Source organism: Harmonia axyridis, chromosome 7 (genome assembly GCF_914767665.1).
Source record: "Harmonia axyridis chromosome 7, icHarAxyr1.1, whole genome shotgun sequence".
NCBI lineage: Eukaryota > Metazoa > Arthropoda > Insecta > Coleoptera > Coccinellidae > Harmonia > Harmonia axyridis.
In genome coordinates this window covers 32,586,875-32,599,160 of record NC_059507.1, presented here as the reverse complement: position 1 = coordinate 32,599,160, position 12,286 = coordinate 32,586,875, and the positions used below count along the sequence as shown (strand labels likewise).

At 35.2% G+C, this 12,286-nt stretch overlaps 1 protein-coding gene across 4 annotated transcripts in view; it reads left to right on the top strand.

Moving 5' to 3' along the window:
- Positions 1 to 12,286, top strand: part of LOC123685141 (fasciclin-2) — a 283,040-nt gene that overhangs the window by 260,027 nt on the left and 10,727 nt on the right. For all 4 annotated transcript variants that reach the window (XM_045624738.1, XM_045624737.1, XM_045624739.1 and 1 more), the window contains exons 2-7: positions 1,609 to 1,805; positions 3,686 to 3,818; positions 4,965 to 5,224; positions 7,234 to 7,515; positions 8,616 to 8,901; positions 10,561 to 11,061. In XM_045624738.1, coding sequence (XP_045480694.1) covers positions 1,609 to 1,805; positions 3,686 to 3,818; positions 4,965 to 5,224; positions 7,234 to 7,515; positions 8,616 to 8,901; positions 10,561 to 11,061 — 1,659 coding nt within the window. The remainder of the gene's footprint in view (positions 1 to 1,608; positions 1,806 to 3,685; positions 3,819 to 4,964; positions 5,225 to 7,233; positions 7,516 to 8,615; positions 8,902 to 10,560; positions 11,062 to 12,286) is intronic.

Here is a 12,286-nt window from a genome sequence, read left to right as displayed (position 1 = left end):
GGAGAGCCACGAAATGCTACGTGCTCTCTAAGTTGCTTTATGGTGTGGAAGGGTGGACGTTAAAGCTGACAACGATGAGAAAATTAGAGACCCTTGAAATATGGCTATATAGACGCATACTAAGAATACCATGGACTGAAAGGGTGACCAATGCGGAGGTACTGAGAAGAATGAATGAAGATCTAGAATTGCTTCCAACTGTTAAGAAAAGGAAAGCATCCTACCTGGGCTATGTGTTTCGTGATGGCAAGTATGGTCTATTGCAACTCATCATGGAGGGAAATATATCCCCACAGAATCTGCATTCTTCAGCAGCTGAGCAGGAGTTTCCTAAGGCTACAATGCCCTGTGAGGAATCCAGTGAGGAGGAGTAGTATATTCTTGCTAAGATCCAGATACTTCTTGGATAACCACTCAAGTACTACCTGATTCAAACATCTACATCAATATAGGATTGAAGATATGAAAATCCCAAGAAATGCCGAAATGGTTCAGTAAATCTGTCTGAAACAATGTTTTATTAGCAACCCTTGACGACGCTTGACATCTGTCAAATTATTGTAACAAACGTGAAGTGTTTTGTCAGCACTTATAACTTTCTAGCAATGTCTGAACCAACTGCACTTCAAAAAACTTTGAAGATTTTAGAGGCAGCAAATAAATGGCAGAAGAATATCAGCCTCTACAATATCGTGGTGAAACTGAGGTACCCTTTATTAGGTGGTAGTATTGCATCACTAGCCTACGCCTATGTAAAAAGAGATTACTGGATGCCCAACACGGAAGAGATCAGACAACAATTGCACTATGAGAGTGCAGCGAATAGGGAGCTTTTCAACAAACTCAGAGAAGAATACCACAACAAATTGGCTGAAGAATTGATGGGCGGTGCTACAATTGCTGCTACTCAGTAACAAGATACTCATAGCTCTCCTATTCATTTATATAGTTATTTTCATTGTGAAGTACAATAAATTCTTTCATTGAACTTGTCATTGTCTTGTCGAAATTATTTGAGTAGTAAATAGGTACTACTCAAATAATTCTCTGTTGAGTTAGCATATTTTGTTTGATTATTTCCAATAATTAGAACCACCTGAAAAGTTCACAGTCTACGTTTAAAAATGTGTAGAATTCAATTAAATCAAATTTAAAAAAAATCTGAATATCCTTACTAACATATTGGCTCCATTGCTTTTTTTTTGTTTTTTGTCTCGGATAAATTTACTAAAAGAAAATACTTTCCATCTTATACGTGACTAACTAAGATATTCACAAGTTTTTGCCGATGGCATCCACCAAATACTTATTTGGAGCCTCATGAATGAATTTCAGTACATCTTATCTATCCAAAACATTGACTTTGAATATTTGAACCATTATGAACTCGAAGAAAATGTTTCAGAGAGGTTGGTCAAGTATACATTCCACATGATGCACACAGTTTTCAGTAAAACAGACTACTCCCATTTTGGTACTACATAAAAAAATAATGTAAACCACCCATTTTAATGATTCGAGATGTAGAATAAGAAGAAATAACAAACCACAGTGTTATATCTTTTTATTTATCTTATTGAATCTAATGCTGATTTCTTTCTATTACAGCATCATGTCAACCGGAACCACCGGAACATCTGGATATTATGCCCCGTTTCGTAGTGGTTTCGAAAGCTATAGGAGAAAAGATGGCACTCACATGTAAACCAGTAGTTCGAGATACAAAACTGATAACGCAAATCGAGTGGTTAGATCCGAAGAACAGAAGAATTGACTCCAACAACAGAAACCACATGTACCTACAGGTAGGTACCTACTTAAAACATTCGTATGCAGGGTCGTTGAACTAATTTGACCTCTTCTTTTGTACAATTTTCATTTAGTTATGTATTTATTCATTCATTCATTTATTCCATATGACTACAACTCATCATATCCTATCGTTTCTTTTTCGAAGTAATAAAGGGTTTGCCAATAAGAGGTTTCATTTTGACAAGCCTGCCATCTGGGCAGCTACATTCCTTTGACAATTGACAAGTAAAATATAAGGCTGGGAATCATGAATTAATGATTTGAATATTCGAATATTCAATGAATATTCATTCGAATAATTGAGTTTTGCATTATTCGAATATTCATGAATATTCACTGAATAATTGAATATTCAGTGAATAGTCGAGTATTCACTGAATAGTTGAATATTTAATGACTACTTTTCTATTCATGAATAATCAGTGAATAGTCGAGTATTCAGTGAATAGTTGAATATTCAATGACTAGTTTTATATGCATTAATAATCAGTGAATACTCGACTATTCACTGATTATTCAGTGAATAGTTTTGTATTCGGTGAGTATAGTTGGATATTTACTTTGCAGATTTTGTGAAAGAAAACAAATCATTTGAACTGATAAACCTTTCCGACATGCACATTTAGCGGTAATTATATTACCAGCTCTAGAAAACGCGCGTTCTGACGAAGTTGATATTGATGGTATTAAAAATGAGTTTAATCACTGAATAATTACTGAATATTTATTGAATAATCTCTGAATATTCATTGAATAATCACTGAATAATGAATGAATAATCATTGAATATTCAACGAATAGTTGAATATTCATGAATAATCAAGCATGAATATTTGTTTGAATGAATTATTCGAATAATCGTATAAATTCAGGAATTAATATTCGAATACAAAAAGGCGAAAAAGTCCCAGTCCTTGTAAAAACTACGCCAATACTAAAAATGGAACGCTACATGCTTCAACAACGGAATGAAATTGTTAAAACTCACTACAAAATTGTAAAAATTTCGCAGTCAGCATCCTCTTATTGGAAAATCCTTTACTTTTCATCTCCGGTCTACTTGAATTTCACTGACTCAGCTGCTAGCTGCACGCTACAACTATAGAGATTCTAGCAGCGGTTAGGAGTGAGGATTCATCAAGCGTAGTAGCTTGACATTTTAACCAACTACTTGACTTGAAAATCAAGCTCGTGGAAAATTACGTACTTGAGCTTGACTTGACTTGATTTTAGATATTAATTGCTTGACTTAATATCAAGCTGCTTGATATTACTTGAGCTTGATATGCACGCGGCGCACAGTATATATTTCTGCAATTTCGTGCGCGAGGAATTCCTCGAGCGCAGAGAGACTGAAGCATTCTCCAGTGTGACTTGATTAGTAGTTTTCTCACATTTCTATGAAATCTATTGGTAGATTTTGGTATTTTCAGAAATATCTTACCAAACTTGGACAAAATGGGCAAGAATTTTTTAACAACGCCATCATCTTCAGCTTCTGTTGAAAGACAATTTTCCAGAGCTGCTCTTACATTTACAAAAACCCGCAATAGATGAGGCAAACATCTGTGTCTTAGATCCTGAATAGAAAATGATGAAATTAATTCATTTGTTATTATTTTTCATTTTGTTATGATTTATAGTGATTCAATTTATGTTATGTTCCAAAACAGTTGATATTTACTTGACTTGAAATCAAGTCAAGCTCAAGCCAAGTAGCTTGAAAATCAGGCCAAGCCGTGAATCCCTAGTTAGGAGTTGAAAATAGGATTGAGTCCCATCACCAATGAATCAATAAAAATAGAAAAAATTTTTTTCTTAACATTTCACTCGTATTTCTTAGTTAATTAACTAGGACTAAATTTTTTTGCAGAATCTTCCAGGAGATATTGGTTTGATGGTTGTTTTCCCCTCTCTGAGGACCGAACACGCCGGTACTTACACTTGTGTCGCAAAATATGCTAACTCAGTCGAGCTGAAGAACAATGTCACCTTGGAAATTTATGGTAAGTCTTCACCAATATTCTTATTCATCTTCAGACGATACATGTCGTTATCTTCAAGCACATTTAACAACAATAATCAATAATTGACTAGTTTTCATTTTTTTGTTAAGGATTAATTCTAAAAATTTAAGTAAAATGAAACAAAAATGTGGAAGAATCATTGAAATATCTCTAGAAATGAAAAAGTTATGGGACTTTGAAGTTGCGCTTGGAAGAATAATTTCATAGTACGCAGCGTCTAGTGTGTGACGTCACGCCACTTACACGAGGCGACTGGTATTCGCAGAGTGCTTACGAATTCATTGGTGTACAATCACTTGTGCCGTTCGTGTCGTGTTTTGTTCGTTACACGATGGCTAAAATAAAAAGAAATCCTACAAATATTGTATTGTGCTTATGTGTGCAAGCACGACAATTAAAAACCCCAATAAATTGTTTTTTCATGTACAAAATGACATGAAACAAAGGAAGAAGTGGTCCACTTAGATAGAATTGATTCATACCGGTTTTTATACGGGCAGTAAACATTACTTTTTACTCTTTTTACTTTTTACTCCTCACATAAATATGTTTTGACATTGATAATGGATAGACTTCAACAACCAGTACTCAACTACAAACTGTTTATGAAACGTTTTCTAAATAAATCATCGTTATAAGTTGAACCATGATGAAGCAAACTCAAAAGTAGATACTTACTTGAAAAGTTTAACTCCTTTTATTTCAGCACCGACATAAGATGGCTTTGAAGAAAAAAACTTCATCACTGCGAATATATCTATTTTAGGCAAATTGTCACTTTGTCCTTTCACGAAGCCTTCTTCCATTATGGTGACGTAAAACCAAAACTCGAGTTAAAACTACACTGTACAAATACGGCGCGAGAGCCTTGGCGCGGCTAAGTATTTAAACGTAATTTATGGTGTAGCGATCACAGGCAAGTGGCGTGACGTCACAGACGAGTCGGAGACCAAAGACGTTCCGCGCTAAAATACGTAAATTTAAATAATCTATTTCTGATGGATTTTTAAAATTTTTTCACTGATTTATCAGTTTTGCTCTATATTTTAATTCTATAGTGTCAAATATAGTATTATCAACATCACTAAACTCGTCCATTGTAAACTAATTGAAACTATTTTTCAGAGGACATAACCTTCGTAAACGCTCCACAAAATCAATACCCTATAATTAACACCGATTACACCATCAAGTGCGAAGTTAAAGGAAACCCTTATCCCACTGTGGATTGGTATAAGGACGACGTTAACATTGTAACCCAAGATCGATACATAGTTGAACAACAAGGACTCACCATAAAAAATGTCAGGGAATCAGACGATGGTGTTTACAGATGTACAGCCGTTGTCATTTCTACTGGACAGATTAAGTCTACAGAAATTAAGGTTTGTCAATTTTCTATGAGTTAGTATAGATCTTAGAATTTGAAAATTTTTCAGTTTACGTTTTGGAATGTGTAGAAATGTAGAATATGAAAATCGAATACAAAAATCAACGTACGCCGTCCAGAGCTTTTGTCTGGAACAGAAAAGTAGTGAAGTTTGAGCATGAACCAATTGCGCCTTTGAGGCATATACTACTAGTACAGTACAGTAGTACAGTATTGGTATTCGTGGTCTCCAAAGGTGCAATTGGCAATTGGCCAATAGTTTCAAATTGGTAATTTATATTCACTTATTATTGAACATTTTCAGAGGCCGTGGCAAAGGTGGCACTTGCCACGGGCGCGAGGTCCGCAGGGGCGCCCAAAAATATTAAAAGAAAAAAATACTCTAGCACCTGTCGAAATAATTCGAAAGATCACAACTCGGTTTATATGTATAAGCCTCACAACGAGCGATGCCGAGGATTCTGGAAACATTTTAAATATTGCTAGCCTTCCCTAGAATTTTGCGTACTTAACCTAAAATAATCACAAGATCAGCACAACGAAAATATATGACTTAAATTATGAACAAAAAAATACTATAAAAAAAATTATGGATGAAAAAATAAATAAATCTTCGAAAAGAGGAAGCCACAGGCGCAATAGTACCTAGATAGGGCTCTGAACAATTTTTTTTGCTATTCTGGTTGAGTTTTCTGATGACACTTCTTGCCCAAAGCTTTAAATATTTATTCTATATACAGAGTGGGCCATTGGAAACGATCGGTTTTCAAGATATGATTAATTAATTAATGGAAATTGTTTTAATATACATAATAATATTAATGTGAAAAAATAATGTTAATTTGTGATCAGAGTTCCAACAAAATTCAATCTAAACCTAATTCTGATATTCTGTTTAAATCATTATTTCAATGAAAATTTTCGAAAATGTAGCCTACGTCAAAAAGTAACACATATGACAAGTGGGATATTTTGAAATCAGAATTTCATGGAGATTATGACTATAATGAGTATGATATAAAATTGGGCATTCTCATAAAAAACAGGGTATTTTCGAATTTCACCACTTTCAGACCAGCCTGTAGAGACAAAAATAATCTGCTGAGTGCTGACGATTCCGTCAAAATTTAATCATTCTCTGAGCCCAAAATTTTCAAGTTATCTATCATCCGATCGAACACTATAATTGACTCGCCCTGTTTTTTAAGAAGAAAATTTGTAGTTGAAGTTTTGATAAGTGTTATAGCAATTGTACTTTATAATATTTTTTCATTTCCTATTTTTTGCGACTCTCTTGTTACAACATTATAATTATCGGGCCACATATCTGATGCCGATCTCAAATGTGAAAAGCAAAGCCATCTATCAGAGGAAATATGGAACCAAGGGACCTAACCTTGCATTACAAGAAGAATTCTGCCATTTACTAGAAACAGGGTCGCCTCCAGGACCGGCGTACCGGACATTTTACCGGTACAAAAAATCAGTTAATAAAATAAGTCCTATACCTTTTGACACAAAAATGATTAGTAAAATAAAAAAATTGCCGAGCACCAATTTTTTTGAAATCGAATAGATAGGTAGGCGCTCTCAATTAGTTATGAAAATACAAATAGGTATAGTATATCCAAAGTCACTTGAACTAGTCCATAACGGAATTTCTGGAAATTTGGACAACCTTTGTATAATCGAAACATTCTGGCTTCCTCCAAGTGACTTTGGATATACCATACTAAAATGCAATCTTTCTAATACTTTTAAACAATACAGGACGTTTTTTTTTATGAAACCGACAAAACATCTTTTGATAAATTGGAAAATGATTTCAAGTTGAAAAAGGATTTCATATGGAATTCAAAATAATTTTTATAGAATAAAAGTAGTGAGAAAATTTTTTTGCAAATCGCAACAAAAATCGCACTGAAATGAGTTGTAAATTTGCCTATTGCATTTTGCCCACTTTTAACATAATTCAGTATCTTTCAAATAAATTTTCGATTTCAGGTTGAAGTGCTCATTCCTCCCAAAATCGAGCCAATTCCAACAGTATCAGTGACAGAGGGGGATTCGGCCTCAGTGAAATGTATCGCTAGTGGAAAACCACCACCAAAATATACCTGGATCAACGTTGGCACCTCTGAGGACTTGAGAAAAGCAGACAGATTCAACGTCAAGGAAATAAATGGAGAACTACACATCAGCAGGGTTGAGTTCAACGATCAATCTTTGTACAAGTGTGTGGCAACAAATGAGGCTGGTCAAGCTGAAACCACTGTAGATTTCAAAGTGAGTTTTTGATACCAAATAACAAAATCTAAATACACTGCGCAAAAAAATTAACGCACATTATGGAAATCTCAAATTTATTCTACAACTGAAGGTGTTCTCAATGATAATTATTTTTATCAGAATTATGCATGCATATGTTATCCACTTTCAACGTTTTTCTTCAATACAGATGTTTTTTCCCAGCAGAAATAAAAAAAGATGAGCTAATCAGATTTTGAATGTATTGGCTCCATTCTGAAATCAGTTGTTCTCGATCAATTCTAGTGATCAATAGTTTTTCTTTCGTTTGATTTTCTACACTCGATCGCTATGCAACGCGAAACACAGAATTTGACCCAAGAGGAATGTGCCCAAGCGGTAGTTTTGCGAGAAGAAGGGTGGACTTTTACTGCTCGCACAGATCTAGTGGTCGTTGATAATGGAGCTATGAATGCTGATAGGTATATAAAGACCATTTTTGAAGAGCATGTAGTGCCATTCGCCCCATACATTGGTGAAAATTTCATTTTTATGGACGATAATGCCAGACCCCATCGTGCGCGCATCGTTCAGGAGTACCTTGAAGAGGTTGAAGTCTCTCGAATGGAATGGCCAGCAAGAAGTCTAGATTTCAATACGATCGAACAGGTTTGGGACAACCTCAATAGAAGGCTGAGAAGTTCAGAAAATCATTCAGCTACTCTTAATGAGACTTAGAAATCCAACTCAGAGAAATCTGGGAAGGATTAGATCAGAACATTTTAAGATCACTCATTTTGAGTATGAACCGTCGTTGCCGAGCTGTAATTAACGCAAGGGGTGGAAATACCAAGTATTAAATCACTTATCAGCATTCCAGTATTTTGAAAATTGTTTATTTCTCTTCTTTCACATAAGATTCGGTGAAATCCTGAATTTTTCTTCCATTGTCTTGTTTCGTTCAAAACCTCACCGAGAGAACATAAAAAATAAGTTATAAAGTCAATATAGAGTTAACTTTCATCAAAATTGAGATTTTCAGAATGTGCGTTAATTTTTTTGCGCAGTGTATATGGTATCGCATACCAACTAAAAATAGAAACCATTCCAAATTGTAAAAATGTGCATTTTCTTTACAGGTACTGGTTAAACCACGCATTTTCGAGCTTATCAATGTAACTGCTCCAATCCACACAGAAACCAAAATAATCTGCAAGGCCCAAGGCAGACCACCACCGAAGGTACATTTCCAGAAATTGAGTAACAAGGCTCCATTCGACTTTGGCAAACAACCTTTGGACAGCAGAATCACGTTGGACCATCAGATAATAACAGACAAGGGGGAAAGCATTGGAACACTGGTCATTTCTAATTTGAACAGATCTGACGATGGACTGTACAGATGCATTGCCGAAAATCCAGCAGGTTAGATGAATCAATTACACAGTTATAGTATATCCAAAGTCACTTGGAGGAAGCCTGAATATTTCAAGTATACAAGGGTTGTCCAAGTTTTCAGAAATTCTTTCGGAATTTATGAAAATATTGCTATCAATACTCTCAAATAAACCCCGGTATTTAGCAAATCGTCTTGGAAACAAGAATGTCCCGATTAGATTGATCTTATTGGTTTAATATTTCCCCTCGTATTCCCCTTTCCACTTTGAGAGCGTTTTTGGTTACACTCATTGGCTGCATCTATCACGTCTTAATTACTTTCTTATAATTCGCATAGACCAGTGTGGTCCATAAGGGTATTATTGAAATGCATTTTTACGTAGATTTAGTTCGTTGTGTGACTGATGCTTTTAATGATTTCGACTATGATGTTCGGCACAATTCTATGGCTTATGTAAAAAAAGATGGACATTTCGCAATCAAATCCATTCCTCCATTTACTTTCAAAGTTAGAATTGATATATGACAGGGATTCAGTTTTAATAATAGGTTACCTATATCTTTGAATATTTATTCTGATTATGAATACGAAAATTTTAAGAGTTATCGAGGAAAAACTTGTACTGAGGAAATAGGTACTACAATTTCTAACTGAGTGCAGTAGTCTATGACTCGGTCTATGACTTCCGGAAAACATAAACTAAAATCGAAATTCGGATAACTAAATTTGACATTTCATGAAATGTCATTAATTATTCGTAATTGAAAACTTAATTGGATCATGGATTTTCAACCATCTTTACGAAAAATTTACTACAATTCATGAAATTTCGACTTTTTAGTTTCTTTTTATGTTTTCTGGAAGTCATAGACTACTCCATTCAATGAGAAATTGCAGTTTTCCTTAGTTCAAGTTTTTCCTCGATAACTCTTTAAGTATAGGATCTGCTTGAGAAAAAATATAGGTTTTTTCCGAAAAACTTTTTGAGTGAGTTGATGTCACTCAAGGATCTCAAGGTCATGCACCTATTCTACCCTAGTTTGTCTTATCTTCAGACAGAACATTTCCGAATTCATCTCCAACATTTTCGTGCTCTTATAATTCTATGCAACGATCAGTTCATCATCGTTGATAACGTTCCTTGATAGTATATTACATGTCGAGAATAAAGAATAATCAAATTATAACACCGTAGAATGACATAGTATCATTTTCGATGTAACAGCGAAAGCTACTCACGTCACAAATTTTCTGAAAGAATCGACATCTGTGTCCCATACATACGCAAAAATATTATTTTCAACTCAAGGGTTTGAGAAGTGTGCGCCTATGGTTTATGACTGTTTTGCAATTATCTCTGGCCAAGCGTTTTTATAGACTAGTTCAAGTGACTTTGGATATACTATACAAGGCAATCCCAAAGATGATAAAGAGATTTTCAGACCAACTTGGAGAAAACTTTATCCTAGTAAAATGTAGCATCATTTGACTGATAAATCCGCAACATCGAAAATCGACACAATCATTTTTGAGTTTCAAATGTTGTAACTGAACCGATTTCATTTTCTTTAAAATTATTTCGGTATTTTTTTTTTTTGAGTGTTTCAATGTTTGCTCGCTATATTTTCATGTGACTTATATATATTTTCAAAATACATACTGAATATTCTATTCTCATCTTCTAGGGACAGCCCTCAAAAACGGTCACATAACAGTGGAATTCCCCCCAACATTCGAAAGGACGAAGAACCGACCACCAACCTGGACCTGGGGTAGACGACCTGGCAACATCTCCTGCATCCCGGAGGCCATACCCAATGCAACGATTGTATGGAAACACGGTGGCATCGAATTAAAAGATTCGCCAAACTTCAAAATCGAGGGTACTTCCCCCGTATCCAACCTCATCGTTTATCCTGGCAACGAGAAGGGTTTCTATTCCGCTTATGAATGCGTGGCCACAAACAAGTTAGGGCAGGATGTGATATCCTTGCAATTGCAGCAGGCATACAAGCCTCAGATGATACAGCAGGCCAAGACACAAAGTATCACTGCCACAACCATCAAGTTCAGGGTGGAAGGGCCTCCACTAGAGGACGGTTTGCCGTTGAAGACCCTCACTGTGCAGTATAAACCTGAGAGGGAGATGACTTGGGATTACGCCAGGAATCACACATGGAGTTATGGTAAGTGACAGATTTGGACTACTCAATCATATTTAAAGTGTCGTATAATTTTTTCAATTGGGTTTTTTGGCAAGATTGATCAACAAGTTTGATGATGATGAATCTTAATGACAGGAATGCAATGGACTAGTTTTCATTTTTTTGTTAAGGATTCTAAAAATTCAAGTAAAATGAAACAAAAATGTGGAAGAATCATTGAAATATCTCTAGAAATGAAAAAGTTATGGGACATTGAAGTTGCGCTTGGAAAAATAATTTCATAGTACGCAGCGTCTAGTGTGTGACGTCACGCCACTTACACGAGGCGACTGGTATTCGCAGAGTGCTTACGAATTCATTGGTGTAGAATCACTTGTGCCATTCGTGTCGTGTTTTGCTCGTTACACGATGGCTGAAATAAAAAAAAACCTACAAATATTGTATTGTGCCTATGTGTGCAAGCACGACAATTAAAAACCCCAATAAATTGTTTTTTCATGTACCAAATGACATGAATAAAAGGAAGAAGTGGTGCAAATTAATGAGGCGTGACCTAAATGGACCTAAAACTACTTCATATGTGTGTGAAGTTTAACTCCTTTTATTTCAGCACTGACATAAGATGGATTTGAATAAAAAAACTCCATCACTGCGAATATATCTATTTTAGGCAAATTGTCACTTTGTCCTTTCACGAATCCTTCTTCCATTATGGTGACATAAAAACAAAACTCGAGTTAAAACTAAAACTACACTGTACGCCTTGGCGCGGCTAAGTATTTAAATGTAATTTATGGTGTAGCGATCACAGGCAAGTGGCGTGACGTCACAGACGAGTCGGAGGCCAAAGAAGTTCAGCGCTAAAATACGTAAATTTAAATAATCTATTTCTCAGTCATTTATCGATGGATTTTCAAAATTTTTTCACTGATTTATCAGTTTTGCTCTATATTTTAATTCTATCGTGTCAAATATAGTATTATCAACATCACTAAACTAGTCCATTATCGAAAATTACTGCAGTAACTTTTATACTGATGTACTTCCTTTATATCACTCCTTCCACATGAAAAATCTCCAACACAGCTGACTCCTGCTGACTCTTTGGCGAAATCTATCAGTTCGATTGATCTACCGCCTCTAAATCTATCAATTATTGATCTACTGACTCTGTGAATATACTTTTTATTCATCTGCTATTGATTTATTGACTCTACTAGTTAGATCTGCATCCTTCATTATTATT